The 24,906-nt window shown below is 36.3% G+C and overlaps 1 protein-coding gene and 2 pseudogenes across 3 annotated transcripts in view; 1 reads left to right on the forward strand and 2 right to left on the reverse strand.

The window, feature by feature from the left end:
- Window positions 1-5,533: 5,533 nt before the first annotated feature.
- The window catches only part of PLEKHH2 (pleckstrin homology, MyTH4 and FERM domain containing H2), an 85,218-nt gene continuing 65,845 nt past the window's right edge, over window positions 5,534-24,906 (reverse strand). For 2 of the 3 annotated variants that reach the window (XM_006909638.3, XM_025045224.1), the window contains 6 exons: window positions 18,694-18,835; window positions 13,818-13,963; window positions 12,695-12,824; window positions 11,838-11,924; window positions 9,260-9,397; window positions 5,534-7,642 (listed from right to left, as the gene is read on the reverse strand). In XM_006909638.3, coding sequence (XP_006909700.1) covers window positions 7,457-7,642; window positions 9,260-9,397; window positions 11,838-11,924; window positions 12,695-12,824; window positions 13,818-13,963; window positions 18,694-18,835 — 829 coding nt within the window. In that variant the 3' untranslated portion in view covers window positions 5,534-7,456. Of the gene's footprint in view, window positions 7,643-9,259; window positions 9,398-11,837; window positions 11,925-12,694; window positions 12,825-13,817; window positions 13,964-18,693; window positions 18,836-24,906 lie in introns of those variants that run through there. The other variant, XR_003045685.1, reaches the window with a different exon arrangement.
- LOC112478053 lies at window positions 17,363-17,478 on the forward strand (annotated as a pseudogene).
- Window positions 19,716-19,834, reverse strand: LOC112478064 (annotated as a pseudogene).

Raw genomic sequence — 24,906 nt, forward strand, 5'->3', positions numbered from 1 at the left:
AGCTGTTTTCTAGTGATTTACTAGACGAAAAGAATATTTATAGTTTTAGTGTTTTCCAGCTTTCTGCTTGTTTAGTTGTTTCAGGTTTTATGTAATAGCACATCATTTATTAATAAGTTAATAAAGGAAATGCATCTCCACAATACTTCATTTACTTTATCTCCTAATCAGTAACATATTGTTATTACTATGTGCAATACTCTGCGCTACACAGGGTGAGAAATGAAGAGATGGGGAAGACAAGACCTCAACTCTTAAGAAAGACATACGAAAGTAATTATAACCTAAAGTAAGTCAGTGACATAAGCTATTACATAAAATTACAAAAATTTTACATAAGAACATGTGACTAATTATGCCTGATGAAGTTGGTGAAACATTCATGGCAATGAGTGTTTGATCTGTCTTGAATGCTGAGTAGACGCACGCTTTCTAGGCCAAGATGTCCCGGATATTTAAAGGAGATACTCTCCTTCCTTCTTTCTGCCACTTGGCTTGGTTTCTATGGTGTAATGTTTATGAACATAGGCTTTAGAGTGAGATAGAAGTAGATTTAAGTCCTGACTAGCCATACTAGCTAAGTTGCCACATGGCCACAAGGGATAAATTACTCAGTTCAATTTCTCTGAGCCTTAGTTTCTGATTCTGTAAAGCACAGAGAATTATGAGTTTTAAATAAGATAAATGTATGTAAAACATAACTTTCATGTGTCTGACACATTATAATGACTTAATGATTGTCATTATCATGTGGTAAGCTGCTGATCAGCAACTTTGAACATAGAAACACAAGATTACATTCCTGGAAATAAAGCAGATGGTTGATAGGGAAAAAAAAAAAAGACATTCACTTCAGATAAAATCTTTGGAGACAAGAAACCTCCCAACATCTAGATGCATTTTGGAGACATATAAGACTGCATTTGTACATCGGAAGGGATGCAATGCGAGTGGAGTTCAATGGAGAAAGGATGATTGCAAGGGAGGTTGATATACCTGTTACTGAATCAGCATAGATATCCTGTGACTAGCCAGCCTATAAGCTCACAAACTGATGTGGGACAGATTGTAATGAATCATAATAATCTGAGTTCTGGAACTCTGGAATCCCTTTGTATGTTAGTTAGAAAGCCCCATCGATAACATTTTGCCAAGTGCTTGCTGTGTACTAGGCATGGTAACTTGGGTAGGTGGTCGAAGGAGAGAGCTTGGTAACAAGGAAGGTGAAAGTTCTCTGGCTGGGCCCTGATCATCAGCATTGATTCAGTTGATTCAGTTGATCTGATTGAGCAGGTGAGTTCCATTTTCTACCCTTATGCCTCCTGAGGCTTTACACTTGGACAAAGTGGCCTTCTTTGGTAGATGAAAATTGTTCTCAAAGTAAGAATATACAAAATTTGAGCTCCCCATTGGATCACCCAAAAAAGACTCAAGGATTTCAATGGTGGTGATGGAGGAGGAAACAGTTTTATGCTGCTTGTTGGATGGAATGAGCAACAGTACAGAAGGATAAAGATGTGTGCAGGGTATATTTGGGGAACTGAGTAGTTTGGGGTGAAAGCATATAAAGTGTCTGGTGGGGCTAAGGTGAGAGTGCAAACTGGACATGTAGATTGGGCTACAGTGAAGGAGCCTGCAGTCTAGATTTTACTGTGTTGATTATGAGAAACCAAATAAGATTTTAAATAGGAGTGTGTCATGAGATTCAATGAGATAATTTTTTACAGCTGCATAAAGGATGTTTTTGAGTCTGGAAGCCCATATGGAAGCTATTAACAATAGCCCATAAAGTGACAATAAGGTTTTTTACATTTTTTGCCTTGTTTTCAAAGTTACATAAGCTTATTGTAAAAAAAAAAAAAGTATACAGAAGAAAAGAAGAGGGTAAATAAGCAAACCCCAGAAGTAATAACTATTAAATATTTTGGTATTCCATTCTATCTTTTTTCTTCCAAAGTTGAGATTTTACTATAAAGTTAATGAAAATTCTGATTTTAACATGTATTCCCCATATCAATTTTATAAAAAACCTATCATAAACATAACTTTGATGGCAGCAAAATATTCCACTACATAAATTTTTAATAATATACTTAAGAATTCTCCTAATATTGAGTGTTTGAGGTGGTTCAGAGTAAACAGCATGGCTAATCAGAGCCCTTACTTGGGATGTTTCAAAGTAGAATTGGAAAAATTAAGTCATTCCCCCTCCAGAAAAAAACTAGCATATTTTCTGCTAAATAAAGAAGCTATTTTGTAGTGAGAACATGAAACAGACACAGAGAAATATGAAGAGAAAGTACTGGCACATGTCTCATAGTTCCAGTTGTCCCTGAGGCTCATCTGTGTCCTCACCTTTCTTATGACTCGGTTGCTCAGCTCTCTGATTATGTGAGACATTCTAATAAGCTTGTAATAAAATTTATCCTTTTTGTCTGTTCAAGCTGAATTTTAGAATTTACAACAAAAAAGCGCTGTTTAAATATAAGTATGAGACAGCAAAAAGTGGGGGCTATGAGAAAGGGAGAAAAGTTGATGTTTCTCTCATTGTGACTGATGAGTTGATGATCATATCAGCCATTTATTGGAGAACCAGGCTTAGAGGACCTGGTGAATTTGAGATACCGTCCAACAGACAGACCATTTTGAGTCCATTAGATTTGATAGGAGGTCAATGGTAATCTCATGTAAAGACATTTTGGTAGAAGAGTGGGGCATGACTTCAGTGTTGATGAGACTACATCTCAGGGAAAAACAATCGTTGAATCTGCATAATCCAAAAGCTACAAAGAACTCTCTTTATGCTTTTTAAGTTTTCATTTTCAACAAACTTTTCTCATAAAAGGAAACTCTTACTGGAGTTTGGTAGGTCCATAATATTTTCTGAAAATTTAAGGAGTTAACTTCCCAGCTATCCCTTCTGGTACACAACATTCAGATGTTTCCTGGGGATTCCTCGGCCCACATAGTGACACAGGGAATTAGTCTTCTACAGCCACTGCCACTGTTAAAGTAGATTCATATAATTTTTTTTTTATTGTGGAAAAAACACATAACATTAAATTTACCTTCTTAACCATTTTAACCAGTTCAGTAAGTATATTTGCATTGTTGTGCAACAGATCTCTAGAACTTTTTCATCTTGCAACATGGAAACTTCATATCCATTAAACACTAAGGCTCTCTCCTCCCTCCCTCAGCCCTTGGTTATCACCTTCCTGTTTCTATGATTTTGGCTACTTTAGATATTTTATATGAATGGAAACCATCAGTATTTGCTCTTTTGTGACTGGCTTATTTTGCTTAGCGTAATGTTCTTGGGGTTCATCCATGTTGTAGCATATGACAGGATTTCCTTCTTATTTTTTGACATGCTTAAAGATGAAATTCTTATCTTTTAAAATCATGCATTAATAGGATGTCCTTCTTTTTAAAGGCTGCATAATGTTCTATTGTATGTATATACCAGATTTTTTGTCTATTCATCTCTTGATGATGCTTCTACCTCCGGGCTACGATGAATGATGTGATGAACATGGGTGTGTAAATATCTCTTTGAGATTCTGCTGTGATTTCTTTTGGATATATACTCATAAATAGGAGTATTGGATCACACAGTATTTCTAGTTTTAATTTTCTGAGGAACCTCCACACTGTTTTCCACAATGGCTGTACTATTTTACATTCCCACCAACAGTAGATAGAGGTTCCAACTTCTTTGTATCCTCACCGACACTTACTTATTTTTTGGTCTTTTGATAGTGGCCATCCTGATGAGCATAAGGTGATGTCTCATTGTGGTTTTGATTTGCATTTCCCTAATAATTAGTGATGTTAAGCATATTTTCTTGTGCTTATTGGCCATTTGAATATCTTCTTTGGAGAAATATTCAAGTCCTTTGCCTATCTTTTGATCCAATTTTTTTGATTTTTGTTAAGTTATAAAAGTTCCTTATCTATCCTGGATAGTAACCGTTTCTCAGATATATGACTTGCAGTTCTTTTCTTCCATTCTGCAGGTTACCTTCTCACTATGCTGATTGTTTCTTTGGATGTGCAGAAGTGTTTAAGTTTGGTGTAGCTCCATTTGTCTATTCTTTATTTTGCTGTTTGTTCTTTTGAAGTCATCTAATTTTCATAAAGACACTAATATAATCTATAACACCTTCAGGAAGAAATGTCATCTTCACATCACCCCCACTTCCCAACCTCATCGATTAGAAGATTATGTTAACAAAGTGCTAAAAGGAAAGGTACTCTGTATTCAGATGCTATGGTGAACATTTATATCTTGTCTTAGAGTTATTTGCTAATAGATATTGCCCTAGTGAAAGTTTTTGTTCCTTCTTATTACTGGACCCCAAAATACTTATAAAGCATACGATGAAGATGTTTGGTTTGATGTTGATTATAAACATTCCTCCAGAACCATTGAGACTATGTTCAATTTAGGTAAAATTAACTTCAACAGGTAAAATTATAATATGGAGCAAGTATGCATCTCATCTCCTCACCTCAGCCTCTGCCCAAGCCCATCCAACTCTTGACTGTAGGACTGACCTTCCCACCTAAATGCCCAAGAAAATTCTGAGGTTTGGTCCCACTAAAATATAGATGAATCTCAGTTCACCCTAAATATCTATGTGTGGAGTTTAAAGTTACTTCTGTAGCAGTAAAATCCCTTTCCTTTAGGGAAAAGAGAATAGGGAGAACACGGAGAAGAGATGCAACTTCTACATGAACCAGTTAGCAGAGAAGTTTCTCCACTCCATTATTTCTGCTTCTTATTTCCTCCTCTTCAGTTCCCACATCCCTGGAGCCTTGGCTCCACAGAAATGAGCCCAGAGACTCTGAATTAAAGGAGTCCAAATTCCATGGCAGCTGGCATGGGTGGATGGGTGAAATGTGTCATTGGCATGCCAGGAACACAGAAAGCCTTTTTCTAGAGAAATATGGTTATCCATGGTGGTTAACTCTCCTGGATTATACTTCAGTACAATTATGGGTTAAATGTTTTGTTCCAGGAAGCTGACCACCACATATTTTTTTCTACAGAAAAACATTTTCAAACAATCAACTGATAAATACATTTTTAGAACAAAGACTCTTTGTAAATTGAGACCAACTTTTTTTGTAAGTTGAGAGTTAAATTCATTTCCAAGCTGTGGCAGTATTTGAGTTTTAGGACAAACACACGCAAAACTCAGAACCACTTAAAATAAATTTTTAGAACACAGCCCATTCAACTCACCTGTATGAAATAGGCTCTTTTAAGGAGCTTATAATGAAATCATAGGAGAACCCCATGGTTTATACACATTGTATATGTGTCAATATGCAAACATATGTCATAAAATTACAATTTGCCAAAACAGCTTTCTTTTATATGTATAAAACAAAGCACCACTGAAGACAAAGCATGAATGCAAGAGAAAGAGGTAATAACTACCATTTTCACTAGTAGTACACCTCAGCTTTGACAATGAAAACATTAGGTATTTCTTGAAGATTATTCAAAAGCTAATGCTCAAAATGGGTTTTGTAAATCATTTATTATGATTGAAAGGGAAGAAAATGATAGGAGACAAATATTACAATTAAACATGTAACATTATTCTTTTGTAACCAATCATAATAACATACTTTGAATTTTTTAAATGGCTACATAAGTAATTTCACAGAAAATAAAATTTTCACATCATCAGTTACAGAAAATTGATTTCTTTCCATCAAAATATTTTATCTCTGCTCTATCAAAAATAAATGCCAACTCTAGGGTACTACCATTTAAGCTAAGCCTTCACTACTGTTTAAATGAGAAGATTTTGAGGGGGTGAGGGCTTATGAAAAAGTGAACTAATGATTGCCTGAGAATAAAGTTCTCACACATATGTAACAGCTCGGCCAAGCCTCTGGCTCACCAACTAATGATTTTTAAATGGTTTTCTGGGAACTTAGAAACTCTATTGTATCCCAGCCAAAAGCCTCCTGAGAGTCATCCCAAACTGGTAACCAGTTTATTCCCAAAAACTAATTTGCTTATGCAGTGAGTGGTTGTGGCTCAAACGATTAAGAGAAATAGTAAACGGAAATCTATTTCTATGTTCTCTCTTTTTTTTTTTTTTGTCTTGTCATTACCCATAAAGCAATGTCTTACTTGAGCTGGGCATTTTTTGGCTCTGCCCTTTCTAACGATGCTAATATAGGATGAAACATTTTTAAAAGGCTTAGTGTGAGAACAGTACATTGCCATAGGGAGAAAGCAGCAAAGAAGAAAATATGAAGGCTCTGCCAACAAATTAATTCAGCAGCTAACATTTTTTTTCCAAATTGGTTAAAAAAATACCATCCACAAAGTGATAAATATGTCCAAAAAATAAATATGAATATTCTACACATAAATAATATTAAGTATGCTCATGATTACTATTGCAATTAAACATTTCTATAATTTTCATATCTTATCACAGTTTCATTTTTATCATGAATACCAATTACTTTGTTCTGATACATATTGGAATGTACTGATCATGTATGTATCCTAGTAAAGTAATATATTTCTAGACTCTTTCAACCAAAATTTTACCTCCTTTGACAGAAATATTACTTTCGCTTTTCTTTTAAAAATATTTCTGGGAATTTATTTTCAAATTATAATTAAAAAGTACTATATGAGGCAAAGCTTTAAGAATTGTCTTTGTTCAGATATTATTATTTAAAAAAACAAGGTCAAGATGACCCAGCACCAAATGCAGTGAAATATGGGCACTATTCCAGTGAACTCAGGCTATGTTGACAACCAAGAAATGTCAGAAATCACTGTCTCGCTTTAAAGTTTACACTCCAGTGATCTGAAAAGGTGACCGGGTATGCTTTCTAATATCACGTAGGAGGTTCTGGTGACCTAACTCCTGTTTTCCCACTCAATGATTCATAGGGCCAGAAGATTTACTGTACTTGCTCTGAAAGTTTACCCACAAATACTACCCTGCAGCTGTTTCTTACAATGTGTACTCTCTTTCTTTCCAAACACCATATCATTAATTAAAAGCACATTTAATTACAGTACTTAGTTTTTTGGCAGTGAGCATTTCCAAATAATCAACCGGTTTGCCAATGAGAGTTTGGAATCCCCCTTTCTAAAGATTGCCAGAATATTTTTTTAAAAAGGAAAAAAAACAACCCATATTGGAAGTGAGAAGGGAGATGGAAACAATGACAAATTCTAACCCATTTAATGTAAGAGAAAATCAGTGTGTTGGCAAATTTTGTTGTTTTATTATTAGCATTCATTCAAATATTTATGAATCAAATAAAAGTGAGTAACCCTCATTATTTTTAAAGTTTGGAATACTAGTGCGTGGGTGCCATGTTGCCAGGATGTAAATGAACTTATTCAGAGGTGATGCAGCCACTGCTCTGGGGACAGGGCATGAATGTTCAAGCCCCCAAGCTTTCAGAGTAAAGTGGGGCCTATGGTTGGTCTGCTGCTGGACAGAAAGGGCTGGCTTCCCATTGTCCTGGCTTGGGGTCCCCCGGTACGTGCTGAGAGCAGTGGTGGAGCAGAGAGGTGGTGAAGTGCTGCCTTTTGCTGATGGAAGTTGTTGATGTAACTGGCAATCAAAAGAGTGATTTCAAGAATCTAAAACAAGAAAAATAAAACCATTATGCTTCTGAGAAGTGGGCTGGCCATGGCTGGTCTAGATTTGTAAGTGCAAGGCTACCACAATTCTCTTCTATACAGATCAACCAATGAAGTACATGTTTAGCACCACCAAGGCATGGACCTCTTTTTCCATTACTGAAACCAGCAGAAAGAGTGATTCTTAAAAAGCCATCGAATTTAGTGGCAATATTAGAAAATGTGACAGTAGTACAAACTATCAATTATCTTAAAGCCACATTTGTGAATACATGAATTAAGATGGACTTACAAGGTATTATGCCAAGTGGAATAAGTCAGACAGAGAAAGACAATTACCATATGATTTCACTTATATGCTGGATCTAAAAAACAAAACAAATGAACAAACAAAACAGAAACAGACTCATAGATACAGAGAATAAACTGAAGATTGCCAGAGGGAAGGGCAGTGGGGGAAAGGGAGAAAAAAGTAAAGGGGATCGAGAAGTATAAACTTCTAGTTATAAAGTAAATAAGTCACAAGGACATAATGCACAGCATAGGGAATACAGTCAATGATAATATGGTAATAATTTTCTACAGTGACCAATGGTTACTAGGATTATCATGGCGATCATTTCATAAGGTAAATAGGTGTCGAGTCACTGTGTTGTATACCTGAAACTAATATGATGCGGTGTATCAACTATACTTTAATAATATAAAAAAAGAAATTCAGTGTATCATATCAACTCTTTTGAAAATAGACTACTGCGTGTTTGCTCTTATCCTCTGCAGTTATTATCTGCTTTCACTTACGTACAGATTTCATTTAAAAAGATATCTGCCATGTTTAACAAAGCTTCAGATTTGGGTGAAGGGTTAAAGGAGTACAAATTAGTGGTTGATGGATGGTCACGGGATGGGGAGCACGGCATAGGGAATGCAGTCAGCAGTAATGTAATGGCTAGGTGGAGAGCCAAAGGAGAGAAAGAGCAATTAGGGGGATCATTTCATAAACTACATAAATGTCTAACCAATGTACTGTGTATTCAAAACTAATAATAAAATAAAATTTAAAAAAGCTTCAGATTCTAAGAATAGTCTCTTTGAAAAGCTGACAATTTTAAGAGTTAAAGTTCTACAAAAATCAATTTCTCATTTTTTTACTAAAATTGGAATTACATGTTAGAATGTAATTTTATTTAATGCTTTTAGTTAACTTTTACTACATTAAAACTACATAATTGGCTAAAAATAGTAAAGAAACAAGTACGTTTTAATTATAAAACCTCGATCTTCCCATTAATGAGTCCATAAAGTGAATTACTCCAAGTAAATAAGATAATGCATATAAAGTATTTGACAACAACTTATACCAAGGCCATTTATTTTGAACTTCCTATATAACAGGCACTATGCCTTCATTTAATTCATTTTTAACCCCTCCCTCCCCAAAAAGTAACATTATACCATTTTTTTAGATGAAGAAACCAAGGCTTTAGAAAGATGAGGCAAGCAAGAATTTAGACCTAGGGCTGTTTATTTTCCCATCTGGAACTTAGTCTTTGCACAATAAATGTTTTAGTACGACAAAACTAGTGTGAAAATGTTAGTGGAAAGGCTTCTACTTACCTTGGGTTTTGCCATGGCAAAAAGTAATTTCTCTGTTGGTTTGTCCTTTGAATGTGTATTGTTAACGACTACCATAAAATCATCTTGAAATCCTCCGAATGTCATTAGACTCTTGTACACATAGCTGACTATTAACCGCTTCAAAGAGAAGAAGTAAAAATGTTATATGCTCTTTGTTTTCAAAGATGAGAAATAAGTACCATATGTCTCCATTAAAATGTTCATATAAATTATGATGTAATATAATTTTCTAAAATCAAATTTATTATGATCCAAAATAGTTGCGTACTAATTTTATATAGGTACTATTTATCTTTATAATTAAAATATATTTGATTCTGAAAAAAATAACTCAGGAAAATGAGAAAATACAAGACAAAAATAAAAAGCATCTATATTCTAGCATCCAGTGGAAAACCACTGTTAATATTTTTCTATGTTCTTTAAGATCATATATATATTAGATTGAGCCATTTGAAACTGATACTTTTTAAAAATGGTCAAATACTGGCAAATCCATATGGTTCACCCTGATATGTAAATTTTGATATACACAAACAGAAACCGTATCATGCATATGGCTTCTTTTTTTAACTTAACATATTGTGAAACACTTTCTATGACAACAGATGTACTTATATTTAAATGATTTTATAGATAATTTTTTAATTTAACTAAACTCCTATTGCAGGATATTTAAATCATTTTTATTTGTTACTATCTTAAGCAATACACCAATGCATATTTTCAACATATTTCATAATACACGTACATAATTATTTCTTTGGTTATAAACCTCAACAACTGAAAATGCTACCTCAAAAAAAAAAAAAAGGGACAATTTTGAAAATATTTCCAAACTCTCCTCTAGAAAGTTTACACCCATTTACGTTGCTAGCACCACAGTCTTGCTAACACTGGATACCATCATTCTTTTGACTCTATGCCAACCTGACTGGTGAAAAGTAGACTCTCACTGTTTTAGATTGAATTTGTATTTGATTACTAGTGACATTAACATTTTAAAATACATTAACTGAGCATTTGTATTTCTTTTGTGAATTGCTTTGGCCCATCTGAATGTTGGAATGTTTGTCATTTCCTTACTGTTTTATAAAACATCTGTGCTCATAAAAGATACCAACCTTTTGTCATATATGCAACAAATATTTTTCCCAATGTGTTCCTCAATTTTTAAAATATAATTTGAAGATGTACCGCTTAAAAGTAAAGGAATCTGCACACTTGGTAATTGCTTGCAAGACTCTGAGCAGACCATTCCAGTACTAAATGCCTCAAGAGCTGCAGCCCCCAGGGTCTCCTGCCTGGCCTGTGCCTGTGCGTCCATCTCCCAGGATCTAGGGTAATGGTTTATTTAGCTAAAGTAACTTAATATCGGTGTACAAATTTTTGTTGACTTTAAATCACTGACTTTGTAATCTACAAGTTATCCATTCAAGAACTAAAAAGCATTCAAAACTATAAACTTCTTCAAAAAAGTTTTTTAGCAATTATAAGGAGAAACAGATACTTGTGACACTAAAGGATAGTTTGGTTTCCAAAAATTTCTCAGTGATCCCTGACTGTTCAAAGATAGGAGAGCCCCGCCACACCTACCAAGTGACTTTAGCAATTCCTGCCCTCCAGGTTAAAAAAAAAAAAAAGGAAAAAATTTTTACCATCTAATATGACACATAAGAAATATTACAGAAAATAAATTTCAGATAAATAAACAAACATATGAAAAGCACAGTTTGCCTTCATATTTGATCATATAAAAAGCTCTAACATACTGTATATGTACAAGTGAACTGGTAAATGATATGTTATGGGAAATTATAGTAACTATTATAGAAGTGTTAGTGAAACTGAACTTAAACTTTGGCAGCTACAGTTTCTACTTTAATGTTATCTTAAAGATTTTCATTTTACACAGAAAGCAATCTTTTTAACACTATAAATATCTTAGCTATTTTAAGAATATTACCAGGATTACAATTAAGTCATGGTCTCTTAATATTTTTCTCATACACAATATAAGCATATCTCATTTTATTGTGCTTCAGGTTATTGCGTGTTGCAGATACTGCATTTTTGACCAATTGAAGGTGAAACACTCCACTAGCAAAAAGATTACAACTTGCCGAAGGCTCAGATGACGGTTAGCATTTTTTAGCAATAAAGTATTTTTTAAGGTATGTATATTGTTTTTTTTTAGACAATGCTATTGTACACTTAATAGACCATAGTATAGCGTAAACATAACTTTTATATGCATTGGAAACCAAAACATTTGAATGACTTGCTTTTATTGTGATATTCGCTTTATTGCAGTGGTCTGGAACCAAACCCACAAGATCTCCAAGGTATGCCTGTATATAACCTGTCTAATCGTGTTTTAAAAGATTAAATTGTAATCTAATTATATATTTGTAGAAGAACTATTCATTATATAGTGTTAGGAAGACTTTTCTGTGTATGAGAAAAATCAGATTAAGATATCATAACCTTCTGTTTACAGTACACTGAGCAATGGAAAACAGTTGACTCAGTGCAAAACTTTAGGATTTAATCTTACCATGGAACTGAATTCTAAGATGCTTAAACCATCTTCATGTATAGCCAGCCACAGGAAAGTACTTCCAAGTGATGATGGAGTTATGGGCTATGAAGAGGTGGAATATAAAAAATGCTAAGCAAAATTACACAAATATTTTTTCAGCTTAAATGCAATGCAACACTTGAAACAACAACAACTTATTTAAAATCTCTGTTGGAGAGGAAGCAGTGTGGTATAATGGAAAAAGCAGTGAATCTGATATTGGGAGACCTGGGTTTGAGATCCAAACTTGCCCTTTATTAACATGCGCCTTTGGACAGGTTACTTGATCTACTCTCTGGCCAGGGTTAGTCTCTCCATCCTCAGTGTTCCTGCAGCACTCCGTTCATGTCACTCTTAGCCATATTCACCACACAGTGCTTGTTTCCAGGCCTACTGCAACACTAGATTGTGAGTTCCTGGAAGTTTGAGTACAACCCATCTGAAACCAAAGGCTATGTATCCCTAGGGCTTAGCTCTGTGTTTGACAAATAGAATTCAGTAAACACTAAATAAATAAGCAAATGAGTGAGAAAATAAATGAACGACTAGATGAATGAATAAAGAGAAGAAAGCATAATTCTACTGTTGTTTTCAGTCTAACGATGAGCCTAATGAGTATAAGAAATGATTGAAGGTAGGGGGACATGGAGCAGAGGGAAAACTATAGAGAAGCTGATGACTTTCCTGCCCTTTCCTTAGTGCCCCTTCATTGTTTTCTTTAAATTGTTGAGAATTTCCTTATTTTCTTTTTAAAAGTCGAATATGTAAACCTGGGGTGACTATTACCACTGTTTTATTTTCCTGAACTGAATAGTCTCTCCAGTCTTTCTTACTTTTGCAAGAAACAACTTGGCACCAAAGAATGGCCATTTCCTGGCTACTGTCAAATAAATTCGCACACAATCAGCAGCACTATGTCCCCGGAGGGCCATCCATCTGGTTGACAGTCGCTGGCAAAGCTGCCTAAAAAAGAGAGAACAAAAGCAAAAATACAAAAGCAAAACAAAAACAATGTATCATCTTCCCAAGACAAAGTTCCCCTTAAGTCAATCCTAGATACAACTGGGATACCCAGGCATAACCTAGGCGAAGCTGTTAGTTTGTGGCTCCCATCTAGTATGTCCACCCCTTGTCCTTTTGTAGCATTCTTTTCACCAAATTCTTATTATTAGTGCTCTTGGCATGACATAGGTTTTCACTGCCCACCTACTCCAGGTACATTTTAGAAATATGATTAGCCAACATCAACTTTAGTGTAAATCAGTTTAAAAGGTAATTTATCATGGGAATAATTTTCATTTTTAAAGAAAAGCACAAGAAGTTGTGACCAAAGAACAAATCCCTAACAGTGGAATTTTAGGTATTACCACTCCTGGCTTCGAGAGATGTCGGATGCAGGGGAAACCTCTTAAATAAAATCATGAAGACAACCACTAAATTTACATAGACTGATCTCAAATGTTTCTATTTTGGAAAAAGCTTATGCTGAATTGGATTGGCTTCTATGTAGAAGAGTTTAAGTAAAAACTTTATTTTAAAATATTTAAGAAATTTGTTTTTTTTTTTTCCTTTTTTTTTTTTTTTTTTTTTTATAATGGAATACCTTAAGAGGTAAAAAAATCTTTTTGGCGAATACTTCATAAAATTAAAAATATTATTGTTTTTTTCTTTGATTTGTTAGCAGGATTAATTTGGACAAGAATGAATAGGATCAAATGAAAGGTAGATCATTTAAATTAAGGTAAATTTTTTTTCATTAAAAAAATTTTTAACCTAGATTCTAAAGCTTCTACGCACATCTTAAATAAATTTCTTGGGAGTCAACACTATTAAAAAAGTCTTTAAAAAAAAAAAAGTTCACGTACAATTTTTTTCCTCTTTAAACTTTGAACAGAAAAATATCACCAAAAAGCAGAGGGTCTCTCTGCCTTTTAAAAGTTACAAGTTGTTCCTCACCTTAACTGTTCTTCAGAAGACTCATCTCTATACCTTTTAGGATAAAATTTCTCTATGACTTGCTTTAGAGTTTGATTTGCTTTGCATTGATTAGTAACATGCCCTGCTGGAGTTGAAAAAGGTCTTTCAAAATCTCCAATCTCCACCTAATTGGAAATCCAAAAAGGAGAAAATACAGCATATTGAAAAGAGTTTAAAAAAGAAAATCAGTTTTATTCTTTCTAAACATTCTCTATAACATATATAAATCTACTTGTCATGATTGTGTGATTATGGAATTTATAATCATATATAAGCATTATTATTAAAATCTAAATTCCATTTGAATGATAATTTTGAAAAAAATTTATAACTTAACCATTTCAGTTCCATTTCTACATTAACCACCCTAAGCTAATATCATCATCTAATAGTATTTGCTGAAGGCCATGCTACTCTACTATTGCCTATTACAACATAGGGAAAATTTTCATTTTAAGGTACTATTTTAGTTGATAATAATAAAGCAAAGTAGAAATTAAAAATGAAAGACAAAGACGTTCTAAAGCTAAGAGGAATTTCAAAAAGTATTACTTGGACTTTTTAACGGTCTTTACTGAATATAATGAAAGCGAAAACTATATTCTCCTTCCTTTCTTCCTAGATTTTCCCCATAAATGTTACTATATTCACCTCCTCATTTTATTGTTATTCCTGGGAATAGAGCCCCTTTCTCCCTGAATGAAAGAATGTTCAATCCTTATCTCTATTAACAGGCTACCAAGATGCCATCCCCTGCCCACCCATCCAAATACCTACCTATCCATCTCTCCATCCACTATCCACCCATTCATTAATTCAAACCTGTACTGAGTCCTCATTATATGTCAGGTACTGGGCTAAGTGCTGTAAGAAAGAAAAACGTTGAGCACAGTTCCTATACTCAAAGGGTTTACTGTCTAGTTGGGAGACTGAAGTATAAGCGAATACTTGTGATGAACTGCATTAAATGTCTTGAATAGGGTACCAAAGGAGGGTTCAAAGAGCAAGATGGGGTGAGGGATATTCAGACGAATGTCATACATAACATTCACATCCTTATTCACAATACTCCCCAACAAACAGATGGAGAGTCCCATCAAGACTGGGATGGTCTTAAAGTCCTGGGTCACCATTTCAAAAGGGCCTTCTGCCTCCATGTAAGCTGTTAGAACAGCCTCTGAGATTCTGACCCCTGTGGCTTCCCTTGTCTAGCTCATAATCTGACTGGTTACTGTCTAAATTCCTCAGTTGAGCTTCATCCTTACAGACTACTCTTAAAACTTTTTATATCTGACCTCGTCTCGTACTTGTTGGTTTTTTGGCTTGGCTTTTCTGTCTGGCTGTCATCCCCATCTCCTATTTAGTCAGGCATCCTTCCTAATGTCCTCACACCAAATAAACATTGTCCATCTGCTCTTCAAATATACTAAAATCTTTCTCCCAGAGTAAACTTTTTATTGTCCTCATCTATCACCAGGTAGTACCTAGCACAGCTACCTGTAAAATCCGAGGCCAGGATTAACCTCCAAGAATACGGCAGTTAGACAAACAACAGTTACAAAAGTGGCAGGCTATTCAAGGTAACCTTGCTTCTGAGGGAACTCTATAGTGGTATCTCCAAGCTTAGTGTCTCCCCTCTCTGATGCCTGGCACAGAATGATCACAATAAATGTCTAGAAAATAACTGAAAATCAACTCAGATCATTCCCAACATGCCTCACACCAACGTGATGCTTTACTAGACACTATGTACAACAATTAATGGTCAGCTCCAAGATTTCCTAATTAGGACAGAGAATATCAACATGGACCTACAGATGTTCAAATCTACAACAGAAACAACTCTTTTCTTCTACAAGGCTCAGATCTCTTTAGTACATTTCATTAATCCTCACAAAAACTACTCTTTTGAAAAACAGAGGTATTATTTAATTTTCCTTTTATAGATGGAGAAATTATACTTTTTAGTTAGTAATGTGCTCAGAATTTTCTAGGTGTGTGGTCTTACTTTTCTAGCTCGTCCTCACCTAAAAAATGTTAGAAGTACATATCTCCAAAGTATATTATAATTTTTCTTGAAGAAGCTTTCCTACAAAATTAAAAGTTAAAGGAAGAAGACTAACTAAAATTTTAGTAAAAATGAGACTGATTTTAACAGAATCTGTGCCTTTAGAGAACTACAGCCTAGAATGGCACATGATAGGAAACCATTTCTAATCCTATCTCCAGGAAAATATGGCACTTATTTCTCTTTTCCTCAGCTTTTCATTACTTGCAAAAGAGAACACGCCATGTAGCACTAATGCTTTAAACTTTGGATGACCATAAACGTTTTTATAAGAATAAACTAAATCATCCACTGTTGATTCATTCAAGACATTTATGGATAATGGACTATGTGTAAGGCACTGTGTGAGATACAAAGATAAATAAGGACAGTCCTTGCCCTCAGGGACACCACAGTCAGTGGTCCAAAGCAGAAACAAATAAATAATAAATCATTGAGGTCAGCACATAAAAGATATGAGCAGGATATTACAGAAACCCCAAAAAGGACATATAACCTACCCAGCAAGCATTTGGGAAATTCTCCTAGAATAAATGACACCTAAGATAAAAATTAAAGGATAAGCTTAAGTTAACAGGTAAAAGGATGGGGGTAGAGATGACAAATAAAGCCTAAGAGGTAAGAAAAAGTGAACCAAGTCAGGGAACCATAGTTTATGCTTCACTGAAGTATAAAGTTCAAGGTAGGGAATATTGAAAGATAAGGCTGGAGAGGCAAGCAGAGTTTAGATCATGAAAGTCCTTCCATGTAAACAAAGGAATGACATAGCTAGATTCACATTTTTTCCTCTATCTCCAGCCCAGTTATTAGTGCTGCAGAACAGACCACCATGGCAGTTTCCAGGCCTGGGCCTTAAGATCATGGCAGCTTCTACTTCTGTCTCCCTTTCAGAATATTGCTCTTGCCATCCAACCACCATTCTGTGAGGCAGCACAGGAAGAGATTAGGCATAGGTGTTCTAGCTGACAGCCCCAGCAGAAGTTCCATTAGATGTGTGAGTGAACGAGCCTTCAATGAATTCCCACGCTCAGCTGTAGAGTCACAACCAGACTTCGAGCTGTGCCAGCTGATGCCATATGCAGCAGAGACAAACTGTTCTCACACATCCCTGTCCAAATTGTTATTGTTTGAAGTACTGAGTCTTGGCATCATTAGTTATGCAGCAATAGGTAACGGGAACAATCTCTCTAGCATCTGGGTGGAGGATAAATTTGTGGGGGACCAGACCAGAGAAAAACACACTCGTCAGAAGCCTGATGCAGGAGAGCAGGTAGAGTGTAGTGATGGTAAGGATGTGATAGCAATGGTGGTCAGCACGGAGAGGAGAGAACAGAGTAAACACATCTAAGAGTTAAAATGGGCAGTGTTGGACGTGGTTCCATAGTGTAGCGGTTAGCGTGTCTGCTTTACACGCAGAAGGTCCTGGGTTCGTGCCCCAGTGGAGCCTTAATCCATGGGCTACAGCCATGCCACCCTGAACAAGCCCGATATCTGATCTTGGAAGCTAAGCAGGGTTGGGCCTGATTAGTACTTAAATGGGAGACCACGTAGGAAGACCAGGTGCTATAGGCATTAATAAATAGTAAATAAAAAAAATGGGCAGGGTATGGTGACTGGGGGAAAGGGTGAAGGGGAGGGCAGTCAGTGATGACAGCTGAGTGATGACAGCTGGATTTGAAGCTTCCTTGAAGCTTGCTTGAGGCACCGAGTGAAGGCAGTATCACAGTGCAGATACAGATGTGAAGGAAGAGGAGAGGCGATTAGTTCAGTTCTTGATACGGTGAATTTAAGGAGCCTGTGAAAGAAGTATGAACTGGAGAGAAAAGATTTGGGGATCATTGGTATAGGTGGCAGATAAAATGAGGAGAATTAATAAGATGTCCTGGGACAGTGTGTTGAGTGAGAAAGCTAAACACTGATGACGTACAACATAGGTGCCTTAACACATTTCCTTAATTAACCTGTGCAAAGATGTGGTAGAGACTTTTGCCTTGTATGACCATTCTCTGAGCTTTTTATCTGAGCTCACTGCTGCCCATCTAAGACTCTATTCTCCAGTCTCTCTTGTAGGTTGGCAAGGCCATGTGACTAAGTTTTGGCCAGAGGGACATAAACGGAAAACTTCTATGTAACTGGTGGGGCATTTCTCTAAGACAGGAGGACATGCCTTTCTTTAGGCCTCCTCTATTCTGATGCCTGGAATACTGATGTGATAGCTGGCCCTGGCAGAGTGCAAGGACCATGAAGATGACATGTTAGGGATAGGAGAATGGAGAGCAGGATAAAGCCTATGCCCCTAATGACTTTGTAGAGGTGCCAGCAAGCCTCTCTCTCTATGTGAGACAAATATCCCTCGTGTAGATTGTCATTATTAATTTGCATATGTGTGATTACAGAAGTCTGAACTTAATCCTAATTGATACAATAGGTGAATAAAAGAAAATATTTGAGCTTTTCAAAAGACTGATTCCTATTAGATTACTGAACGATTTCAGCATGGCATCCTTAGTCCCACAGCTCTACACTCAAACTTCTTTATTAAATACAAAACCTAGTGGTATACTTTCAAGATAATTAAGAAGCTAGATTCCCTTTATAGAGTACTGTCTCATTCTACATCATTGCAATTGTGAGCAACTGGAGTCAAACTGTAATTTTTAAGGTGTTAATCATAGCAAAATAAATTTTAAAAATTACTAAAGGTATATTATTTTACCATAGTTAATTCAGTGTTGAAATTCGTATTTTATTTTTACAAAATATTACTCCACATAACACGAAAGTTACCTGAGCTAAAAGAGCAGCCATTTCTAATGCCAGGTCCTTGTTCAGAGGAAAAAGTCCATTTATTATTTGGTCATTTGTCTGATACATTAACAGCAGCTTTTCTCTGTCAGTCTCCCCACGAGCTTGCATGGAGAAATACAGTCTGTAAAGAAAGAGAAAATTTTTTCATTAAATAAAATTCTTACAAAGGAAGAAAGGGTTGTTCTAACACAGTTCTTCTCTGTGTGATACAAACTTAGACCATTACTATCTGTCGATGACCTCTGTTTCTCTACGATACAAGCGAACTGAGGAAATCTGCGCTGAGGCTGAGGCTGAGGAATGCTTCTACGCTATGTTTTTATGCCCTGAAATACCAAATCCTGAAGTGTTACTGAGGAAGGGACATAAGACACTGAGCAAAATTAACTATTCTCTTTCTTGTGGGAAATGCTAATGCGATGTTTCATTTCAATGGGCTGTATAAACCCAAGTTTCAAAACACTCATGATCTTTCCTAAATACCTTGGACACACCAGGGAACAGGAAATGGAGTTTTCAATTCTATATCAACGTTAGATTGGAGGGGGGCAGTTTCCTCTGAGAATCTAAAAGATAATATTTGCACATTTAAATGTTTTGACTTTTTTGAAGACATTCTGACAGGCAGCTTTAGGAGCTCAAAATCAGTTTACATGTTATTTCACTATTACTTGTTGAAGTGTGACATGGGTTTGTCTAGGTCTCGATCAACTCAGTGACCCTCTCTATTTATGCACTATGTTGTTTCTTTATATGTGAGATCTCTGGGGCTCTGATTTCAGGCTGCAGATCAAGCATGGGTGCTGTCAATGCTGTAAGTGCTGTGACAGGGGGATGGGTAAACAGCACCTTAACATATCTTGGTACTGTCATGACAACACAGGAAAAAGATATTTATTTTATTTATTTTTTTAGGCGAGGCAACCCTTGGTCGACCTCACAGATTGCAAGGACCTTGTCAGCTTACAATCCCTTATTTTTATTTATTTTTTTATTTTTTACACCTACAGCACCTGGTCTTCCTAGGTGGTCTCCCATCCAAGTACTAACCAGGCCCGACTTTGCTTAGCTTCTGAGATCAGATGGGATTGGGCTTGTTCAGGGTAGCATGGTGGTAGACGGAAAAAAGAGATTTAAATCCAGCATTTTTTAGGTGTGAGCCCAATTGGCTATAACTGGATTTTTAGCTTTTTTCTCCCTATATACTTGAGAGAGATGACACACTTCTATCAGTCACAGTATCTCTTGCAATAATGAACTCAAATAGCAGGGACTAGGAGGGTGGCAGGTCAGAATCTCGGAGGAAGCCTGGAGGGTAGTGTACTTGGTAAAGCTCTCCCTCCGCATGATTCTGATAATTCTTTCCACCCACCCCAGCTTATGAATCACTGGCCTGGGCAGTCATTCAGAGTGGTTTCTTGAAAAATATATCCTAAGCCCCATTTTTATCTGTGACTGCACAATGACAAATTATTAACTGGTAAAAGAATATGGCTGGGCAAGAGACATCGATTCTGAATTAAAAATGATGTAAGCAAAGTGGTATGAAACAAAGAGAATAAAGTTGAAGAGGAAGCCCTCCCTTTTCAGCATGCTGACAGTGTACATAGGTTATTTTCTCCACTTGAAGTTAAGAACTACGTTTATTCATCACCATAATTCACTAGAGTTTAGCTAAGCATTACCACTGAAAGGTTCTTAATAAAAATTTGAATTGGTAATACAGCTAGGAAGGGAAAATAACCAGATACAAATGACTATAGGCCAGAAGAGCTAATGTACATTTTCAATTGTTCCTGGCATGCCAATAAGATTGAACCTGGGAAGGGAAAATGAAGCACTTTAAGCAAAAGAGGGAAAAATAATCCCAGCCACATATAAAGGAACACAACATGTAGGAATCATAGGCTCAAGCTGCTAATGAAGCACTTTGGGCTCCAACAACTATACAGGTATTTGGAGAGAATGTGGAGAGGAACTAAAGAGTCACAAAAATGATCAAGAAGTCAGGAAATCAAATCCATGGATAATGAATGGGAAAGGCGCCAGGAGAATGTGATCTGAGTCTCTCTCAATATGACCAGTTCCCCAATCCTAAAGAGGCCTAAAGCAGAGAAAGTGGGTCTCCGTCACAGCAGGCAGGGTGCAGGCAATCTAGCAGGGGTAGTCCCAAATGTCCACCTCTTCACTTGACACCCAAGAAGCTGAATACTGTGTGAAGGAAATTTCATCACCATGTGGACCAATACCACTGTACAAACACTGCTCCAAATTTAGCAAGGCTCTGAGCACTGCTGAGTAATACTTTTGCTTGCCTCCAACCAGCTCCATATTTCATTCCTCAGAGCATTTATTTCCTACTGTTGCCAACTCTTGTAAACTTACTGAGAGCCTGTTTTCACTCTCCACTTCCCTTCCCTTCCCTCTCCATCCACTTTGGTCTGCTGACAGCCCTCTACTAGAACTGCAGTTGTGACCTGCCCTTCCCTGTTCTCTTCTTGCCTCAATGGACACTGCCTCAAGTCATCTGCTTGGAGGTCACCACTCTGAGAAGCCTTCCGCTATGTTCCCACAACAGCTTGTACCTATTCATGTTATATTCACGGTAAGAGCAAATATGGACAAGACATTTACTATGTGGCAGACTTTGATCCAAAGTCTGCTTTACATTTGCTGACATGTAGTCCCTTGGACAACTCTAGAGGTAGGTACTATGATCATCTCCATTTCACGTAGAGGGTATCTGAGGCACAGCGATGGTAAGTGATTTGCTCAAAGTGAGTGGAGGAACTAGGATTCTAACCCAGGCAGTTTCTCTCCAGAGCCCAAGTTCTTCACTACTCTGCTATACTGTCTCTATAACAGCATTGATCACATTGATAAAATGTTCATCTCTCCCTATAAAGTGTAAGATTCTAAAGCATAAGGAATTCTATTCACCTTTGAATCCCTAGGGCTTCAACAAAGCCTGGAACTGGCAGACACTGAACAGATGTTTACTGCATGAATGGATAAATGGATGGTAGTGAGAAATGCTAAATATGGGAATTATTTGCCAAAAGCCTGAAGAATCCCCTTTCTGTAGCCTTGGGCAAATAATTCCCTAAAGCTCCAGTTTCCTCATATATAAGACGGAGATGATAATAATACCTACTTCATAGGGGTGTTATTAGAATTACGAGATGATGCATGAAAAGAGCTCAGCATAGGGCTTGGTGTGTGGTAAGTGCTCAATAAATGTTGGTTGTTGTTGTTGTTGTTGTTGTTATTTAGTATTATGATTTTTCTCTAGAGGTCTTTAGAACACAAGACTTTCTTCATGCTGAAAATTTATGGTGTTATCGTAGCTGGAAGAAATGGGATAAACTAGATGATCTGTCAAGATGCTTCTTGGCTCAGGACCCAATGGGTATAGGCACTCTTACAATCAGCTCAAGGTGGCAAAGATGGGAATGTTAAACCATGCTCAGAAAATAGTAACAACAAAGGACTACTGAAAATGATCTTTTATTTCAAAGAAGGAGAAGGAAGAGTTGTTCTCTCTTGGGAAAGGGCCCTTGCCAGTTTTGTTTTGTTCAAAACATGCCCTGACTTTGCAATGTCAAACACATAGTAAGAAATCAAATTAAATAAGCAGCTTAAATATGAATAGAATTTGCACATTAGTTTCCAAATGGTCATCTATGAGAACAAGTTCAAAACTTACTAATTAGATCTTTAACCTCTGACTCTAAATAATTAAAATTCCATAACTTACTAAATATAAATAAAAATTCCATGATAAAGAGAGCTGGTATTTTCGTTTTTATGACAGTGCTGCTTGACAGACGAAGAATCAAGTCCGTGACTACGTGATAGGTCACAGTCAGTTTCTTCCTAACTGTGTCACTGGGAATTAGGGCTCATTGTCTAAGCCATTTATACCACATGCAAAACAAGATCATATTTAGAAACATAGTACTTTCTCATAGCTGTGGCTATCCAGTCATTTCAGACTTCTGTTAAAAATTAAACCTTTTGGTTTAGTTGTATTTTTTTCTGATGTCAAAGATACTGTGATGAGGCTTTTATTTTTAAACAAGGTGATCTTTATTATTTGTTATTCATGACTCTCTTTGTCCTTCCCAGTGGCATTTGCTAAACTTGGAGCATTATTCTTATCTATGTCATTCAGGCCACCTTTCTCCATTTCATCCAAATTTAATGTTGGCTCCAACTGTAGCCATCATAGACAGAATTAGTATGTACAAAATAAGCATTCATAAAGTATGCATTATTAAAAATTATCTTAGACGTTAAAGTAATTCTATTTAGTGCCAATGGAACCAAATGAGAATTCCTGAACCTACTCTACAGAAAGATGTATGACAGGTCAGGTCCAGCACCTGGCTCCCTTCCACGACAGGCAGGATCGAGAGTCGGGGAGCAATGAGAAGCACTCTAGATCAGTGCTTCTCAAAATTCAGCATGCATAAAATCACCTGGAGAGCTGTTAATAACAGACTCCTGGGTCTTACTCCAGAGATTCTGACTCACTAGGTCTGAAGTGGGGCCGAATTTGCATTTCTAACGTGTTCCCATGGGATGCTGAAGCTGTAGGTCTAGGGCCCATACTATGGGAACCACTGATCCAGCAATCACAGAACTAAAACAATCATCTGGAAGGTCACAAGTATTCTAGCCCACTGTTCGTGCCAGTCACCAAAGAGCCACAGATGAAGGCTATTGTCAGTGGAAAAAGGTTCCTCCGGGATCAGAGCCTATTATGTTTCCATGATTTAAGTAATCCTGCTTTATGTGAGAAAGCACGATTTTAAACCTTAGCTACCAAAGCTTAACAGTCACCTTCTCGTGTACTCAGAACTCTTGCCAATCACTACAGTTCATAAGCCCCTGAACAGAGAAGTTCCAATGGCTCACAACCATCATTATTCAGATCAAAGGAGTCCATTCAAACAGTGGGTGGCCCTTTAGTGGCTGAACAGAGTATGAAGTGTATGAAAAGAGTCCACAACATGCATGTGTCATATTTATTTAACCATTCTCCTACTATCAATGTACTATCCCTGCCCCTCCCACTACACCGCAAAAACACACACACTACTTTTTACTGTTCTAAAAACTATGGCAAAGGAAATATTGGGACATACTGGAATACTCTTGCCCACTTATGTGGGTATTTCTGTGGGATAGATTATTAGAAAAAGAAATCCTGAACTGGATCAAAGGCTAGTATATTCTTCATGTTATATCGTGGCTTTACTTGCTACACTCCAATTTTGGGTCTATGAACATCTTCCAAAAGTAGGCCTCTGAAAATAATCAATACTACGCCAATAATTCCACCAAGCTCTTGGTCTGATATTTTAGATTCCTCATTTTATAGGATATAAGAGCCAAATAAGACCAGCAAACTACCTTTTATGGGGGGCGAGGGGTACGGTTAATATGACTTGCTCAAAGACCACTTTATTAAGTGCCACCTTCTGCTAATGTATAGAAGAAGATATTTTTTAAAAAGCCAAGATATGGAAGCAGCCTAGGTGTCCATTGATAGAGGAATAGATAAAGATGTAGTATATATATAATGGAATATTACGCAGCAATAAAAAAGAATGAAATCTTGGCATTTGTGACAACATGGATAAAACTAGAGGGTATTATGCTAAGTGAAATAAGTCAGAAAGAGAAGGACAAATTCACTTATATGCAGAATCTAAAAAAACAAATAAACAAAACAAAAAGAGACTCATAGAAACAGAGACCAAAGGGATGGTTGTCAGAGGGGAGGACGGGTGAAAAAGGTGAAGGGGAATATAATCAATAATATTGTGATAAGTTTGTATGGTTACAGACGATTACTAGAATTAGTGGGGGTGATCACACTGTTAAGTTAAAAAATGCCAGGTATATTGGGTATATTGTATACCTGAAACTAATATAACTAATATAATATTACATGCCAACTATACTTAAATTAAAAATACAAAAGAAAGAGAGAGGAAATGAAAATGAGAATGAATGAATATGAATATATCACTTGTAAAAGACTTGGATAAACATAAATATTTCTTACTACAAGTACTCTGCAATAGGGTATTTGAGTATTTAGCCCTTATGAAAAATGTATTAATAATGTTAAAGAAAAATTTAAAAGTGAAAAATTCACCCTTGTATTAACTACCCTAAGAC

Source organism: Pteropus alecto, unplaced genomic scaffold (genome assembly GCF_000325575.1).
Source record: "Pteropus alecto unplaced genomic scaffold, ASM32557v1 scaffold131, whole genome shotgun sequence".
NCBI lineage: Eukaryota > Metazoa > Chordata > Mammalia > Chiroptera > Pteropodidae > Pteropus > Pteropus alecto.